The sequence below is a fragment of the Desmodus rotundus genome, chromosome X (genome assembly GCF_022682495.2).
Source record: "Desmodus rotundus isolate HL8 chromosome X, HLdesRot8A.1, whole genome shotgun sequence".
NCBI lineage: Eukaryota > Metazoa > Chordata > Mammalia > Chiroptera > Phyllostomidae > Desmodus > Desmodus rotundus.
The window spans coordinates 100,308,750-100,327,786 of NC_071400.1; the positions used below are offsets into that span (position 1 = coordinate 100,308,750).

Below are 19,037 nucleotides of genomic sequence, written 5' to 3' on the forward strand. Positions count from 1 at the left end.
TGTCATTGGACGCAGGGCCGCCCTGACCCAGGACGACCTCCTCTCAGATCCTTCCCTCATCCCACCTGCAAAGGCCCTGTTTGCAGATAAGGTCCAGTTCCCAGGTAGCCCGAGTTAGGACCTGGGCGTATCTTTTGGGGAGAAATAACGCCACCTGCTGCATTCCTTGCCCTCAGCATCCCCACAGGTCCATCCAGGAACTTGGCGTTTTTGTCCCCAAACAGAATAACTCAGCATGCGTTCGCACACCAACCCCAGCGACCTGTCTGTGTGGCTGCTGTCAGCCTCGGCTCGGACACCCAAACCGTGCGCTGGACTCATTCCTCCTCCCTCCCTCTCCCAGCCCAGTCCAGTCCATTCCCACACTCAGGTTTTCACTGGGCTGCAGCCACCTCTTGGCGGTGCCTGTCCCACCAAGCACAGCTCACCCCGCTGGTCCCTGGTGTCTGTCTGGTGCGTGCCAGGGTCCCCTCTTCTTTCTCGACATCCTTTGGCTCGGCTCCCATGACCTCAGGGAAACCTCTACAACAAAAGAAAAGAAAACCATGCACACCCGAAACCCACCCAGGCACTTCCCTGCTCTCGGCCTCGTGACTTCCTGCTGCCCTTGGCAGAAAGAGTTCACTCAAAGGATTTCAGAGTCCCTTCCTTTCGTCGACATGTTTCCCCCAAGCTCACGAGTCTCAGCTCTCTCTTGGGCTGTTGCGTCTGCCAAGCCTGACCTCCTCCCAAGCACCCTACACGCGAGCCCTTGGCCTTCACTCGGCCCACCCTCCGATTTTCATTGGAATTTTGCTTCCTCCTAAGTCGGCCTGTCTCTCAACCCTGAGCACAGGGCATGCTCTTGTTGCTCAGCCCGCTGGCCTTCGGAAACGAGCTGAGAAAGTCTGAGATGAAACAAGCTCACTGAACCCTCCCAAGCCCACCAGAGGCATCCTCACCGTGATCTTGAATGTTTGGGGTCGGTCGTCAAGGGTAGTGGAATTGGGGACCGGCCTGCTGTGCATCACGACTGTTTCAGCCCCATCTGGAGCACCCAACACACAGCGAGGCATGCATGGTGGGGGGGCAAACACCGTACTTCCTTATATGGACCCCCCCTTTTTTTAGAGAGAGAGAGAGCGCTGGATTATATCCGTGACACAGATGCATAGCATTTGGTGTCACAGACGGAGTTTGCAAACTGTTTCTCGGTTGGCAGTGGAGAGTGGACATGAGAATGGAGTGTGAGCTGAGCGGTAAAAAGTGGAAATTGGAACCCTCGAGCCGTAGGAATGACCGTTAAAATGTCGTGGCTACAGTTCACATGCTCAGGGGCCCCTGGGGGAGTGTGTGGCTCTTGGGTTGGATGGTACATTGGGCGGGGTGTGTGTCATCTCAAAGCTCTGGTGGACGGGCTTGCTCTGAGCTGGTGGCTCTCAGCTGGGGGAGATGCTGCTTCCATCAGACGCTTGGCCGTGTCTGCAGACACTTTGGCTGTTGAAGCAGGGGGTCGGGGGTGATGCTGCTGATGTGTGGTAGGTGGTGAGTAGGGAGGCTGCTCAACACCCTGCTGTGTACCGGACGCCCCAGACTATCAGTGTGTGAGGCTGAGAAACCCTGACCTAGCACAGATAATTCATTCCTTCTCTCTCTCTCTGTCTGTCGGTCTGTCTCTCACATACAGACATGTCTACCTCTATCTTCTCTGTACATCTGTTACCTGTCTTCTATCCATTCATCTATTTATATAAACTACCAACCAATAATCTGTATTATCTGTCTATCCACCCATCCATCCATTTATCCATCCATCCATCCATCCATCCATCCATCCACCCATCCATCTATTTTTCCATCTATCTATCTATCTATCTTTCCATCCATCAATCCACGTATTTATCCATCCATCCATCCATCCACCCACCCATCCATCCACCCATCCATCCATCCGTCCACCTATCCATCCATCATCCATCCGTCCATCCATGTGTCCACCATCCATTCATCTATCTGGCAGTGTGCTTCTCAGAAAAGAGTGATTCTGTCCCCCAGGAACCCTTGGCAACCTCTGCAAACATTTCTTGTTACCACATGGAGGATGCTACTTGCATGTTGGGGGTAGAGACAAAAGATGCTTCAGCGCCCCCTACCCCAAGGACCCCTCCAGCCCCAGATGTCCCCTGTGCTGAGCTTGAACAACCCTGGTGGAAAGGGCATTCAGTTGGGGGACACCGTGGCGTCATTCCGTCCCATCCTGGATGGCGCTGAAGGCTGTGGGGTTAACCGGGCTGGCATGCGCTCTGCACACGTGAAGACCAGCCCTCGCTCCTCTGGGTAGAAAGTCCCAGACGTGCCCTCCCGAGCCACAGGCGCCCCGCCGATGGCAGCACCAGGCGTACACCAGGAATGCCAGGCATTTCCCTTCCACAACATCGCCCCGTGTTGGGTGTCAGGGGGCGGCTTCCGGTGCGGCTCCGTCCTGTGGCGAGTGTTTATGTTCCATCTCTCCCGGCAGAGAGGATAGCTTTGTAAATAACGTGCCAAGAGAGAAACGGAGCTTCTAAAATACCTGCTGTGTTTTTATCTTGCCGAGTCGGGCCCTGCAAAATTGAATGTTGCTTGATTCAACAAAATTTCCAGGGAGTTGCTAGTGTGTGCGTGTTTTCCTAAGCTGTCTAGACAAGAGAACTCAAAAGAACTGCCCCTCCTGCCCCCCTGTGCTGAGCTGAGTGGATTCAGTTTATTCAGCTGATCTTTGCCTACACAGTCCAAGTTTTTAAAAGAATCGTCATAACATTACGCGAAGCACAGCTCCTCGTTTTGGCTCTCTTTGATGATTGACACATCACATTCGCAGCGTGAGAGTCAGTCTTTTCATGCCTGCAGCTCCTGCTTTTCAGTTTAATCACAGAACGGGCACCCATTTAAAAATAATTTTTAAAGGCTTGTCCCCCCATAAAACAGAGGCTTGACTATCCCTCGTATGTGTAGCAACCGTTTCAAAAATCAGCCTGTTAAAGGAGACCTGAGGGCTTTGGGATGCTGTACATGGTGGTTTTGTAACCTTCTGCGGTATTCCTGGGAGGGAGGGAACTCCAAAGGAAAGAAGGAGTCTTACAACGATAAATTCGTACATTATGACACACTCATTATTCTGCAGTAACTAGGTAATCTATTCATTTCATTTACTGTATCAATTCTACTCTTATGTAGAGTAAACACTTGCACAGTTTATGAATAAAAAAAAATTAAGACTATTGTATCACGGAACGTATGTCTTGTTGCCTTCCACCTCATGTCCACCGCAGAATACGTCCAGCTAACATTCATCACCTGGCACCGTAACACCTTTACTCCCGGGGTGAGAGCTTTTTTTTTTCTTTTCTTTTCTTTTATTGCTGTCCAAGTACAGTTGTCTCCATTTCCCCCTCACCGCTCCCCCCCAGGATGAGAACTTTTAGCATCTTCCCTGTCTGCAACTTCCCAACACATGGTACAGTGAGTGACTATAGCCTTGTACATTCGATCCTCCAAATTTAAGTCACCTTACGGGTGGAAGTTGGTTTTTCTGACCTTCTTTACCCTTTCCCCACCCCCACAGCCACCTCCGGCCACCACTGCTCTCTGCTGTGTATCCGTGAGTTCATTATTTTTAGGTCACACGTATAAGGGACATCATATAACATTTGTCTTCCTCTGTCTGACTTATTCCATTCACCGTAATACCCTCTCGGTCCATCCGTGTCGTGGCCAGGGCCGGGATTTCCTCCTTTTTTGTGGCCGAGTTGTACCCCACCGTGTGCATCTTGGGTGACATAACCATATGGTCGTTGTTACCTGGTGCAAAGCTACAGAAAACTGGCCTTTTCCGCTTTCTCGTGGGAGATGCTGAGAGGCGGGGGTGCATGTGAGGCAGACTCCGGGCACCAACAGGAAATGATCTCTTCACTTTCCTTGTTTCCACGGGGATCACCGCTCGATCCCAATACCATTGGCTCTCTTTGGCTTCGCCGCTTTTAAACACGTCACCTTCAAGATGAAAGCATGCTGGGTTTGTCCACCTGGATGCGGGTGGTGTCCCTGGGTGGTCCGATCGCCAGCTTGTGGCTCAGGGGTCTCCCCACACCTCCCTGGGGTGACTTAGGCCTGAGGTTCGGGGCTGAGGGATTTGAGTCCTGGGTGATTATAATTCACAGCTCAGAGAAAGCTTGAGAAAGACGTGGCCAACAAAAATCCTAAAAAATCTCTTGCGTCATAGTGTGTTACGGTTCTCGTGGGCATTGGCACCTCTCAGCAGGGAGCCAATCAAATACGAGTGCTCAGAATGCAGAATAGAGTCTAGTCAACACCAGCAAAAGGAATGAATCCCTTCACATGGGCAACAAACGAGATGATAAAGGAAAAAAGGGGCCAGGGACACAAACGGAAGACCAAGCCGCACGACCTTCGTTCTGTTACTAGAATCTTAGAGTGTGGCCAGACTATTACATCGTGCGTAGTGATACTCCTGTGCTTTTGAGACATGAAGTGTGTGAGTGCAGAAAGAGTTCATTTCTTCGACTAAGGTCATAGATTAAGCCGAAGGGCAATCGTGGACTGCCCAGCGTGTTTGCAGCTGAACGCATTTTGCTTAATGGAAACATCCTCTTCTGCAGAAAAACGCCTCAACTATATCAGGCCACTCTTTGCAGAGCCCTTTGCCTGCTGCCTCTCTGTCTTGATCATATCCCACATTATTTTATCAGCACGATGCCCCCTTCCTCCCGTACAGTTCTGGGTTTGCTTCCAAGCGGCCTTTTCACGAGAATATACTTTTAAAATGAATTACTCATCATTTGCCGTTCCCTTTCTTGCCTTTTGTGGATCGCTTTCTGCTTCTGCTGGAATAAAATATTCATGATGGAAATTTTGTTTGAAAGCCAAGGTTCCATAAGCTCCCCCCACCCCCTGCCCCGCCCAACCCTCACCCCATTACCCAGTAGATTTATCTGGTCTCTTGGGGACTTCAATTTATAGAAAATGCTGAAAAATCACGTTGCTTGAGGATAACTGGGTTCTTCCTTGGTTGTTACCGTGAGCACCTCCGAACTGTGTACCAGAAAGAAAGGAGCCGCGCTGTTTAATAGTTGTGCGGTTGCGTTGGGGGGCTTGTGTCTTTTCAAGCCGCCCTTGGATTTCTCCTTCCTTCTTTCTCTTCCCCTTGATGGCAGTTTTCCCAGCCAGGGAGCTCTGTTGGACGAGGATTTTCTACATCTCCGTGCACTTCTTTGCGTTATCCTTTTGGTGGATTTGGACATTAGAAGACCGCCGCCGTTTATAAGCACACAGACCGATTTCCGTTTTTCTTCCCCAACTTTGTGTCTCGTCTGGCCTTCGACGACATCCCTTCCATACTGTTAATGACATCATCGCACAAGGGATTGCCAGGCCGTGTGAGGATAGAGGCTGAGGCTCACAGGACAAGCAGGGTCGGGGAGCAGGCGGAGCAGGGCAGGAATACGGGGAAGAGAAAGAGCTGGGGTTAAGCATGCGGCGCATGAGTGTCCAAGACGGTTTGGGGACCTTCCATATTCGCAGTGGTTGCAAGTTTTAATTTTGCTGTCTTCCATGTGTGTCCGTTTCTTGTGATGCCTGGCAAGCTGGATGATAACCACCCAAGCGTGCTTATCAGCAAGCTGTCGTGCGTTAGAGGCTTGACGCAGACGGCCGAGCGCCCTGTACGCAACCAGAAAGCCTGAAACGAGAAACGCACCGGGAAGGAGACTGGACTTGGGGAGGCGCACACACAATACACGGCGCAGATGCTGTAGTACGGAAATGTGTGCCTGAAACCGCTGTAGTGTTGCTAACCTACGTCTCCCCCATAAATTCCATCCCAGCGACATTTTAAAAGCGACACATTGAAGGCATACATGTACCACACTTTGCCATGGTACCTCTTGAGGTACATGTCTGTACATGCATGGGGTATATTCCCTGAGATGAGTCATTTGCAGAAATGATGTCCAGCGTCCCTCCAAATAAAGGACCTTGCAGAGGCAGGTGACCCTCTGTGTCGATGCGTGTGGGCCATGTGTGTGGCCCCCCATGGAAAATTCTAGATGAGAATGCCTCAGCACACACCGTGTCACCGGCGCCTTAGACACTACAGAGTGGCTCCCCCCACTGTCCCACACAGGTGCCAATACAGCCTCGTCTCTTGTCCCCCTGCAGGCACAGGGACGTTCGGCCGGGTGCAGCTGGTCCAGCTGAAGACGGCCAAGCGTTTCTTCGCCCTGAAGGTCATGAGCATCCCCGAGGTCATCCGCCTGAAGCAGGAGCAGCATGTGCACAACGAGAAGTCGGTGCTGAAGGAAGTCAACCACCCCTTCCTGGTCAAGCTGTGAGTCCCCACGCGGGGCCCGTGCCCAGCTCCTTCTCTCCGGCCCCGCCCTCCCCGTGAGGGTCCTTCTGGGGTCTTGTCCTTCCTTTTCTCCCTTCCTGGGATCCCAGGCACGGAGTGGAGTGAGGTCGTGGTTGGTGCACGTGTGAGTGTGCCAAGCCGCCCATCCACACCATCCCATTTATTGGCTTACGTTGGCTTCAGATCTTGCAGACGTCGTCCTGCCAAGGATGCTGACCCCAGGGTGGCCAGGGCTGCAGACAAAGGCGCCAGTTCCTGAAATGCAGTGTCCCATCAGGGCCTGCTGCCCCAGCTCCCTGGATTGGGGGTGTTCCAGGGGCCTCGGCCACCTTCTCACATTCATTCATTTCCTCACCTCTTTCCTCGGGTCTGTTACGAGGTCCCGCAGACCCCTCTCCCCAGTGGAAGGAGCCCAGAGCGGAATAGAGACAGAAATTTTTCCCTGTGACACTTGCTGCTCCAGAAGAAGACCCCTCCGCACCCCAGAGCTGGCTGTCTGACTCCCTCCCTGGGCAACTTCTGTCCATTTCCCACCTCCTCCCTCTCACGCCTTCCTTGCACTCCTTCTCAGGCCCAACGGTGTGGCTCGGGCGCCCCTTGTCTGCCCTGATTTTCTGTCCTGGCATCGCCCCTCTCTTACCCCCACCCCAAACCTTGCTTTCTGCCAAAGCATCCTTCACTTTGTAGCCATGGTGGTACTTCCCACCTGCCTCTCCAGCGACCTGCGTCTCTACAGAGAAATCTGTGGCGGGTGTGTGAGGTGCCCAGAACCAGGCCCCAGGGGCTTAGGGTTCTGCAAAGAGTTCGTGGGGGCTGTTCCTTCACCTCTGTTTCTCTTCCTCCACCATTGCGTCCATTGAGCTACAAGAGGATGTGGGAACATGTCCAATGCACCTGTGTGCATGGAGACAGGTGTTATGCACCCTGATCTCCACGCATGTTGCACACACCCCAGCACAGGGAGGTACACCTCTGAACCCAAACACTCCCAAGCAACCTCCTCCAAGCCTGAAACAGGGTCTTTCACAGAGCTGTCTCAGGGGGCCCATTGAATGACGGGAGAAGAGACGCGGAGGACTTTTTGTTTTATTTTTCTCTCCTACATGCAAAAGCAGCTGGTGAGTGGACACTCCACCCCTGTCTGTTAAGTTTGGGTCTGCGCTCAGCCGGGGGCCGGGGCAGCTAGAAGAAACCGATGTTGTGGGTCTTCCTACGGAAGGAAGAAGAGCTCCTAGTGATGGGTGTTCTTGGAACGGAAATAGGGATTCTGGGGAAGACTTCAGCTGACCGGTGTTTTCAGTAAATCTTGTCTACGGAGACATGGTCTGGGTTACAATATCGCCTAACTGTTGTCGTCTGAGTTAGGGCAACCGTCTCGGGCTGTTACCCAGCACGGGACGTCTCAAACTATAAGCAGGGCGAGGGTTCCACAAGGTGATTTCTAGCGGTCTCTCCAAGGAACACCGCGCGCCGGGCGCCAGGGCTCCTCTTGGTCTCTGGAAACCACGAGGCGAGAGTTGTAGCGTGTTGTCGGTGACGCTGGGTGACGTTAGGAGAAGTGGAAAGAGGAGCGAGGGGGATTCATGTGAAAGCAAGAACACTTAGACATTGCTGTTGAGAAGCAACCCGTGTTGAGAAGATGGAGAAGCCAGTGGCAGGAGTGGGCGGAGGGGACCCACTGAATATATGTAGTTCTGGTCGCTGCATCTGTTCTGGAGGGCAGGCCCATTTCCCAGGTATGGTTAGAGGGTACCCATGGAATGTTGGGGGCGAGGCCTCCAGCTGTGGGAGTTCTACCTTGTGGCGAGTTAAATGCTGTCCTCCCCCAGAAGGTGTGCCCAGGGTCCCACACATTTAGTCCTCCCCATCCTGGAGGCTGGGCTGGCTCCTGAGGCCTCTCTCCTGCGCGTGTGGGTGGCCGTCCTCCCCTTGTGTCCTCTGGGTGTGTCTGCATCCCCATCTCCTCTTCTTATAAGGACCCCTGTGCTGTGGGATCAGGGCCACCCTGGGGACCTCATTTTACCTTCATGCCCTCTTTAAAGACCCATCTCCGAATGCCGCCCCTTCCTGAGGACCTGGGGGTCAGGGCTCCAGCCTGTGAGACTGTGGGACCCAGTTCCAGCTGCAACACTGACTCACAGGCTTTGCTAAGGGCACATTTCTCCGCGCCCGGGGTCTTGTTATAACGCACTTCAGCATATGGTTGTTTCTGTGCTTTGTCTGTGCCGTGCACCGGACAGGCAGGTATGTTTAGCACTGGCACGACCCGGCGTGGCCAGGGCTCCCCGAGCGTGCCTAGCGCACCACAGCATGTGGTATCTGGCCAGCCCGGCCCGGAGCCGGGACCTGGAAGGGGGCCAGGGCCTAAGAACAAGGGACGTGTGTTGGTGGAAAAGCACCACGAGTGAAGAATGCCTTTCAATCCCTGCAGCTGTGCATTTTCTCTTGTCAATGTTGGGGTCGCCTCCCCCAACATCTGCTCTCCATACTGTTTCCGGAAACCCCGAGCATGGTTTTTGCATTTCGTCCAACCGCACGGCCCGGCGGAGGGTGCCAGCCGGCGCGCCGGGGCGAGCGAGCAATTGCTGTTCGGAGCGTGGAGTTCGCCTGGGACGGTCGGGGAAGTCACCAGAGGTCTGCGTGCGAGCTGCTACTGGTCGTGTTTTTGAAAAGGTGCCCGGGCACTCATTCAAGGCGCATGAAGGAACACGCTCTGCTCTGGGAGGAAGCCGCTCCCCAAGGCCAGCTCAGCCACTTGCCGAGATAATTTTAGAAGAGCCGAGGCACTCACTGTCCAGGGTGCAGAGGGGGTGTGACAAAGCCAAAATGTCCAGGGACCAAGGCTTGCAGTCTTCAGGCAAACCTCGATCCCTCCTCGCCCTTGCTGCCTTGAGAGAGGGTGGGTGTTTGCACCCAGATCAAGGCTGTCCGACTGGGCCCTGTTGACAGCTGGGGACAGATCATTCTATGTGTGTTGGCGGGCGGGGGAGGGAGGGGGCTGTTCTATTTAGTGTAGGGCGTGGAGCAGCATCCCTGGTCTCTCCCCACGTGATACCAGCAATGTGCCCTCTGCAACAGCAACAAGGAAAAGTGTCTCTGCTGTTGTCAGAAATAGTCCCAACAGGGAGATTCTCCTTCATTAGAGACCTCTGCCACAGGTGGACAGATGGATGGATGGATGGAGGGATGGACGGATGGGTGGACGGATGGGTGGACAGATGGATGGGTGGATGGATGGATGGATGGATGGGTGGATGGATGGATGGATGGATGGATGGATGGATGAGTGGGTGGGTGGATGGGTGGATGGATAGATGGGTGGATGGATGGGTGGACGGATGGACGAACGGATGGATGGATGGATGGATACATTGATTCATGGATGGATGGATGGATGGATACATTGATTCATGGATGAATGGATGGATGGACGAACGGATGGACGGATGGATACATTGATTCATGGATGGTTGCGTGGATGGATGGATGGATGGATGGATGGATGATGGACGGATGGACGGACGGATACATTGATTCACGGATGGATGCATGGATGGATGGATGGACGGACGGATGGATAGATAATTATTGCACCATAGCCAATAGACGATAAATAGATGGATGACACATTAATGGACACAGAGAGACGGGCCCAGAGAGGCACAGAGACACAGAGAGAGTGTCTCGTGCTAGTAAAACAGGTTTCTCAAACTCCGCACCGTGGACACTGGACGCTAGCTGATGGTGTGCTGTGGGGCATCCTGTGCCCTGCTGAGCAGCATCCCTGGCCTCGACTCATGCCAACAGCCGTGCTTCCTGTGCCGGGTGTCATAGCCGGCAGCGTTCCAGCCCCTGTACGGTGGCTGTTAGATCCAAAACACGCCTTTCTTTTCTATTACACGTGTGGTCAACTTTCTCATTCTCTTTGCCTTTGCAGTTTATTTTTTATTGAGTTTATTGGGGTGTCATTGGTTAACACAATCATATACATTTCGGGTGTACAGTTGCATGAAACATCATCTGTATATTGTATGGTGTGCTCAGCACCCCAAGTCAAGTCTCCTTCCATCACCATTTATCCCCCTTTACCCTCCTCTACCTCCCCCACCCCCTTCCCTCTGCTCATCCCCACACTGTCCTCTGACTCGAGTATTTTTTTTTTTTTGCTTAATCCTTCACCTTTCCCTGCAGCCCCCCAGCTCCTCCTCCCTGTGACAGCTTTCAGTCTGTTCTCTGTATCTATGAGTCTGTTTCTACTTTGCTTTTCCCTTTATTTTGCTCATTCGATTCCACAGAGGAGTGACATCATATGCTAGCTGCCTTTCTCTATCCGGCTGATTTTTACGATTTGGAAGCAGCCCAAGCATCCATCAGCAGATGAGTGCATAAAAAAGCATAAGCAATGCTACGCAGCCGTAAAGAAGAAGGAAATCTGACCCTCTGCTCGCACGGACCTGGAGAGCATTATGCTGAGTAGAATGCACTTTTATTTATTTGGTGATAGACTTAGGGCAAGGGCCCGCGCCCTGCAAATAATGAGGGCTATTGGACCCACGGGTCGCCCGCTCGCCTTCAATCCTGTAATGTTCTGACCTCGGGTTTTAATTCACTCGTGGAGACACAGGCTCTGTTTCATCAGTACACAAACCCCAGGTGATGCCTTAATCTTTGTAAGTGTTGTGGGGATGGTGATATTAGCCTCGCTTTGAATATTTTGGTTCTTAGCGTTAGTGACATCTGACTCTTTGTAAATGCTGTGCATAAAAGAAAAGTCGTATTTTTGGAGATTTGCAGGAAGGATGTGCCTGAGGAGTTTTCTTCCCCCCTCAGGATATTTCTTCCACATCCCTAATTGGAAGAAAGACGAAGGAATCGGAACCGAGGCTCTCGGGAAGTTTTTCTTTTCATAGCCAGAGTCTCTCTACTCATTATGGAGAATCTTTCTGTGGAATCTATTAGTGCTCAAGGCTGCTGGTAGTTCATTTCGTCATTCCAATTTCATGTGATGTGTGGGGGTAAAGATGACTTCAGCCACATAGTTGTGAGTGCCTCTCGTGGGCATTACGGCTTTGTCAGTGTTGGGAACGATTTTGCTCAGAGGTCTGTGGAGCGCACTGAGCTTCCCACAGCCCGAGATCGTGGGGTTCCTCTTCCCCCATGCGAGGCAGCCGTCCTGGGATCTCTGGTAAGAACTACATCTTTGGTGCTTCCTCTCAGTTTCCGACAGAGCTTCTGGAACCTGCTGGGATTTCCTGTGACAAGTGCGATAAAGGCGTGTTTTGTTAACGAGGGGACTGTTGGACCTCACCTAAGGATGGGGGCTGGTTACCCGGGGTGGGGGGCAGCCAGGAGATTAGGGGTTTAAACTGTCAGCCCTCCCCTCTGACCTGCAGGCAGAGGAGAGGGGCTGGAGTTTCAACCACAAACCCCATAAAGCTGCCATCATCCTCCAAGGATGCACTTGGCGAGTCTGTGGGTTGATGAACAGGTGGAGATGTTGGTTGGAGAAGGTATGGAATCCCCCCTACTCCTTCATCTCCCCCATCTTCCTGTTTCTGAGTTACCTCTTTTTACAAAAAAAAAAAACCAAAACTGGAGACCTAGTGAAGGACATGTTTGTCTGAGCTCCGCGAGCCACTGTAGCAAATTCACTGGACGTCGAGGGGGTTTTGGGAATGTGTGCTGTAAACTCCTGTCTCTTTTTGCCTCGTCTCCTTGACATGCAAACATTCTTCCTCCACCAACGCCTGCCTTCCTTACCTCCAAGATTTCTGAAATACACCCAACACTCAGTTTGTCCCCCCTCGGCCCCATCCACCCTTTTTTCCACTTCCTGATTCCTGGCGGTAGCCTTCCCTTTCGTGACCAATGCCCACCGATGCTGTGTAAGGGGGCTGCCTCTCCCTGGCTCTCCCGGGCTCTCATCTCCTGCCCGTAATTGCTTAGAAACCTCTCACTTTGGAGCCTGTAATAATGCCTCCGTCTGCTGGGGGGCGGCAGTCCGTTCATTCGCTGGAAGTCTCCAGGCGCTGACGATGTTGGCTTGCTGAACTGGGCGTGATCCCTGCCAGTCGGTGGACCCACGGGGTGCGTGTGAGCTACAGATGCCAAAGCAAATGGTTTCAACAGGGCAGCTTAAAAACAGATTTATTTCTCCCGGTCCAATAAATGGCTTTCAGTGTTGTCCACCTGTAAAAGCTGTGTCCAGGGCCTGAGACACTTCTTCCTCCCCGTCCTGGAGGCTGGAGGCTGAGACCCAGGGGTGAGCAGGGCTGGCTCCCCCTAAGGCCTCCCTCCTGGGTGTGTGGACGGACGTCTCCCCCCTGTGTCCTCACACGGGCGTCCCTCTGAGTGTGTCTGTGTCCCCATCTCCTCTTCTTATAAGGACCCCAGTCCTACAGGATCAGGGCCCCACCCTAGTGACCTCATGTCACCTAAGTCCCGTCTTTAAAGAGCCATCGGCAAATGCAGTGCCTCTTTGAGGTCCTGGAGGTGAAGATTTAACTATAGGGATTGTGCAGGACAGAATTCAGCCTGTCAAAAGCCGTTAGCCACTTTATAACCAACACATGCTATTTACTCACTCCCATTCTCCAACTTTTTTTTTTTAAGATTTTATTTATTTATATTTAGAGACAAGGGAAGGGTGGGAGAAAGAGGGAGAGAGAAAGATCCATGTGTGGTTGCCTTTCACACGCCCCCTACTGGGGACCTGGCCCGCAACCCAGGCATGTGCCCGGACTGGGATTCCAACCAGGGAGCCTTTGGTTCACAGTCCGGGGCTCAATCCACTGAGCCACACCAGCCAGGGCCATTGGCCAGCTTGTGTACATTTAATAAGGACACGTGCCTCTTTACGAATATCTAGACTCATGATGTCACTTCTGTGTGTGCGGTATTTTCAATTTATCTAAACGCATGACCCGCAGCCAACCAGCGCCAACCTCTGCAAATAGCTGCTGCTAGTATCTGACCTTTTGAATGAATGGCCTCACAGTGATGCGCCCTGGATTGCGCCTCTGCGCGCCCCCTCCCACCTGTGCGCCCCTGCCCGGGTGTCCCCGGAGGCCCAGTGCTCATTCCCGGCCTCCCACGCAGGTTCTGGACATGCCACGACGAACGCTTCCTCTACATGCTGATGGAGTTCGTGCCCGGCGGCGAGCTGTTCAGCTACCTGCGCAACCGCGGCCGCTTCTCCAACAACGCGGGGCTCTTCTACTCGGCCGAGATCGTCTGTGCCCTGGAGTACCTGCACTCCAAGGAGATCGTGTACCGCGACTTGAAGCCGGAGAACATTCTGCTGGACAGGGACGGGCATGTGAAGCTGACCGACTTCGGGTTCGCGAAGAAGCTGGTGGACAAGTAAGTGACCGTGCTCCCCTGCCTGCGCCCTCTTCCCGCACCCCATCCGTGCACCCAGCCGCCCACCTGCTCTGTCTTCTGCGAGCTCTTCCTTTTCTTCACGATTCCACATAGAATGGAGATCGCACAGCATTCGGCTTTCTCTGTCTGGCTTACCTCACCTTCTAAGTCCATCCAGGCTGGGTACTAACCATTGCACTAACCATCGTTTTGTTTCCACATCCATCCATTGGTCAGTGGACACTGAGGTCGTTGGGATGTATCCTGGGCAGCTGTCCATACTGCTGCAATGCGCGTGGGGCGCAGGGATCTCTTGGAGACCCCGTCTTTATTGCCCGCTGTTTTACAGCTGCCCCGTACTGCACCGTGCAAGCGTGCCATAGTTGTTCTACCACTCCCCCATGCCCGGGCACCTGGGCTGCTTCCAAATCTCGCCCCCTGTGACTCACACTGAAACGAGCATAGGAATGCATGGCGTCTTTTAAATCACTCTTCCGAGTTTTTTTTTTCAGGTGTATCCCCAGCAGTGCCATTGCTGGGTGAGAAGGCAGTTCCATTTTTAATTTTTTGAGGATATTTCATACTGGTGTTTTCTGGGGGTTTTTTTTGTTTGTTTTTTTTTCCTCACAGGGGCTGCCCCAGTCTGCATGGCCAACCACAGGGCACTGGGGTTCCCTTTTCTCCGCAACCTCGCCAGCCCTTGTTATTTGTGGATTTATTGGTGGTAGCCATTCTCACCGGTGTGGTAAGGGATGATGTCTCTCAAGTTAGCTTTTTTTTATTTAATCAGAATCTCTGAGCCAAGGAGCTTTGTCTCCACACTCACCCGTCCCCACCAGTTTTTCATTTCGGCTTCAGATCCCAGGTCTGGTCAGCCAGCACTCCTGGTCCGTCTGCTGGGCAACTCCCAAAACTACTGTATTTTCTCCTTGTCCCTTAATTGTTGTGAGTTACCCTTAAAATTATTTTATTTGCACAAACAGATCACTTTTATTGCATATTGGAAACGGGCAGAGCTGAACTTGTTTAATTTCACCGTGTTTGACAAAAACAGAATATGCATATAAAAATAGCAAGGGCATCTTTATGTATTTTTTAAAAATCCATGTTTTGCTTTTTATTTCTTAGAATAACAAAACACAAAAAAGGTCCTCTCGTGAATACATAGTTTATTACATTCAGTGTTTTCTTATATAAATAAAAGTATGGTACATACACTCCATAAATATTTAATTGTATTTCAGATTAATTCTAAACCTGTAATGTAGCTTGAACTGTATAATCTATACTTTAATGTAGACTTCCAAAAATGAAATTATTGGGGCCAATATTTTTTACCATTGTTAGTACCAGAGAACTGATATCATTCAGAATAACAACTTCACTCAAATTTGACACAGTTCAGTACGAAATATCTTCTGGCTTCATGTACCGCTTTATCCGACTGGGGAAAGAAAACGGTTATAACTCGTGTGTCTAAATCCATCACACGTAACGTCAACTACGGTTGACACTGGGTGTTATGTTAGGTGCAGGCGTAGAACAGGAGTTCTCCGTGGCGTTTGAGCAAGTGGAATTTAGCGGGACATATACAAGACTCTCTACCCTGATAAGTGGCCTCTAATTCCTGCCACACAGTCTTGGTTCGATTACTGAATCAACGTGATGGATGGACGTTGATTTGCATCTTTTAAATCCCATACACGTCACAGTTGCCCCCGTTTCATGTCACGTGTTAGTTTTCCATTATTAGGTCTGCCGTTCGGGGGTTCTTGTGCCTTGGCTTATATTGTCGCTTTTCTTGTTGGTTTTATCCCGTAGTAAAGCGGGAGCTTGCTTTCTCCTGTCCCGAAGGGCTCACCAAGTCGCTGAGCACCGTTAAGCATGAACACAGCCACGCCCAGGCAGAAACGTCTGGGACAATATCATTTCTAATATCAATCACCCACAGCTGGTGACGATAACATGCCTTCATAAAACGTTCGCACTGCACAATTTTACTCATCTATGTTTCAAAACTCCTGTTTATCTAGAGCACCACTGTCTAATACAAATAACCTCCCGGGTTATTTAAAATTTTCCAGTAATCTTTTTTGATTAAGTAACACAGGTCATTTGACTAACATGCCTCTTTCATTCAACATAATACAAGGTCATTCATTTCGACACCCAATCCTAACAAAAGTGGGGAGTCCCCACGAATGTTTGCTGCCAAGTTTTTGGAATCCCAGGTGCATTTTTCTCTGAACCGGGGCCCTAAATTTGTATGAGAAACGCTCGGTCCCTAATACTTACAGCTGCAGAGGGTTGTTTTTTCAAGTTTTAAATTAATATCGTTAGATTAACATGGGAGTTTCTCAGGGCATTTGAAGGGCTCAGTAGGTACCTATCAGATAAGGAGGCCCTGAGAAGGAAAGAACTGTATTCATCCCATTGTAGACACATCTGTATTTAAGGGGAATCTAATTTGGGGCAGACAAATAACTCTCTGATGGTTTGTTAGGGGCCATTCCGTGAGCTTCTTATGAAGTTCAATGCGATTTCATTTTCCCTTATGGAATTCCATTGGCTACATTTCTAAGAATGAAGCAGCTAAAAACGAGGCGTTTTTACACCGTAGAAAGAAAAACTCATTTTTTAATGATTGATGTCGGCTTCAGTACATCAGTGCTGCCCCCTATTGGCAGCACGTGGTATAGGGTGGACCTTTTATTCATTTCTAATTCATTTTATCGGGAAGTCGGATTCCTACGAACCAGGAAGAAAATGTTTCTCAGATGCACTGGGTTACAAGTTTGGCAAAGCATGTTCCTATCAGCTAATCTATTTACGATTCAGCAAATGAAATCAGTTCGGTATAGAACAACACATGATTCGTGAACTTAATGAATAGGTTGGTGCTTTGCAAACACGGCCTTATTATCAACTTGATAGATGCATTTTAGAAAGAACTTTTATCTTCCCAGACACGGGCAGTGTGGCTTGCAAAGATTTTTTTTTTAGTCTTTTTTTTTTTCTTTCCATGTGTTCCTCTTGGTTTGCTTAAGCAGCCCTGTCTGAGTCAGCTCTCCCCCAAGCAGTCCCGACATACGGCCAAACCAAGCCATTCCCCAAAGTCTCCAGGAATCACGACAAAATAAAAGGAACAAAACAGAGAGACTTCATCCTGAAAAATATTTTTGAAAATACAACCGAGAGAAGCATGTTTCTCTCTCTTTTTTTTTTAATGCCTTGAGGGACAAACATATTTTGGCACGTTGCAATTCAATACCCTCCTTATTGTACGAATTTATTTTTATTTGCTTGCGGTGGCTTTACTTAGGATGCTTTTCCGCGATGTTTTTCTCTTGCCGCTTGATTTTGCAAAGCTCTCATGTTCTCCCGGTGACATTTCTTCTTGTTGTTTGAAACGGTTTTGCAGACCGATGTTTTCCGCATTTTTAAATCATCTTAATTGTTCGATGACAGTTCGATGACTGTGTTCCTTTCCCGCGTACACCCAGTGACGAGACATTCAATTTATGGGATGATCATCCCAATCTATCTCTCACCTCTCTGGCCCTATGCATCCATAGTTATTAGCATATTACTGACTCTCTTCCCTGGGATGGGCTTTACATCCCTGGGTCGATTCTGTACCTGCCCATCTGTGCTTCTCAATCCCTCCCCCTTTTTCTTCCAGCCACTCACCGCGCTCCCATCTGGCACCTGTCAAAATGTTGTTTGTATCCATGAGTCTGTTTTTAGTCTGCTTGTTTAGATTCAATTTTTGATGCATATGTGTTTATTGCCATTTTAATATTCATCGTTTTGATCTCCTTCTTTTTCTTAGATAAGTCCCTTCAAGAGTTCATGTAATAAGGGCTTGGCGATGGTGAAGTCCTTTAGCTTGAGCTAGTCTGGGAAGCACTTTATCTGCCCTCCCATTCTAAATGGTAGCTTTGCTGGATAGAGTCATCTTGGATGGAGGTTCTTCCTTTTCATCACTTTGAATATTTCTTTCCATCCTCTCATGGCCTGCAAAGTTTCTGTTCACAAATCAGCTGACACTCTTAAACACACAGCCCTCCTCCTGAAAGACTGACAAACTAGAATTATTCTGGATGTTCCCAAATGGTCAAAAGAAGCTACCGAGAATATTTAATTTGATTCTACAAGTAAAATACGTAGGATGTCTTCTCAGTGATGGTTTTCTTCCTCTGCGACAGATTTTTAGTAGTCATTCTATTACCGTTTCGTTAATTCAGGTGTTATAAATTAAGTAACTGTCCTTTGAATTTTTATCTCTGGCATCCTGCTAGGGATGCCAGGCAACATGATATTTCCAACATCCCCCTAATATTTTCAGACACACACAGAAGTGCAGAGAAGAGCCTGCATTCACTCCCCGGCTCCCCATCAGCCAGCTTCCGTAGAGAGCACACTATTGCCACCTTGTTGGGTTTCTCCACCCGTCTGCTATTTTGGTTTCTGGAATTGTTCTCAAGCAAGTGCCCACCATCCTGTCTCTAACAGATGACTCACTTCCAAAAACCGACTTTGATACTATTACCACATCTTAGAAAACGTAAGAGAAAAACCCTTCACAGCCTCTAACACTTCCCCCAAATCTCTCGGAAACATCTCTTTCCCCCTGCCAGTGGGAATCCGAAGCTAAGCCAGGTTTCTACATGGCATTGGCTTGATCTCTCTCTCCGCTGCCTCTAATCCATAAAGGTCACCTTCTGACTTTGTTGCTCTCATCTTGCCATTTATTTGCAAAACACACCAGGTCATTTGCCCATCAGGAAACCCTATAACCTGGGGGCGGTGGACTGCTAGCTCACATCCTCATTTTTCTGGGTTCCTGTAAGTCTTCCAAACTGGAGGTTAGATCTCTGGGCTGGGTGAGATTCAGGGTCTCTTCCTTCCTCCCTTTCCCTGTGTGTGTGTGTGTTTTTTTAAACAAGTGGTGCAGTGTGGGTTCTGGGTTTTTTTTGGGTTTTTTTTTTGCTTCGTAGCGAGGAGTAGGCACACCTCCCAGTTCTGCCATAAACCAGTGGAAATGACTACTCTGTGGGTGCCAGTGTTACCAGACTAACCCACCCCCATCAGGCACACTTCCACTCCCCTCATCCACCGTGGAGTAGGCATTAGGCACTCTGAGGTTATCATTATCAACTCCATCACCACCATCATCACCATGGTTACCATTGTAACGCACCGAATTGTGCCCCTCCAGCATCCCTGTGCGAAATCATTAAGCCAGGATGCCACTGTGTCTGCAGACAATGCCTTGAGGAGGTGGTAA

The 19,037-nt window shown here is 50.3% G+C and overlaps 1 protein-coding gene across 4 annotated transcripts in view; it reads left to right on the forward strand.

Annotated features, from left to right (window-relative positions):
* Window positions 1–19,037, forward strand: part of LOC112313358 (protein kinase cAMP-dependent X-linked catalytic subunit) — a 52,021-nt gene that overhangs the window by 14,646 nt on the left and 18,338 nt on the right. For all 4 annotated transcript variants that reach the window (XM_045203248.3, XM_045203249.3, XM_024569907.4 and 1 more), the window contains exons 2-3: window positions 6,196–6,364; window positions 13,484–13,747. In XM_045203248.3, coding sequence (XP_045059183.1) covers window positions 6,196–6,364; window positions 13,484–13,747 — 433 coding nt within the window. The remainder of the gene's footprint in view (window positions 1–6,195; window positions 6,365–13,483; window positions 13,748–19,037) is intronic.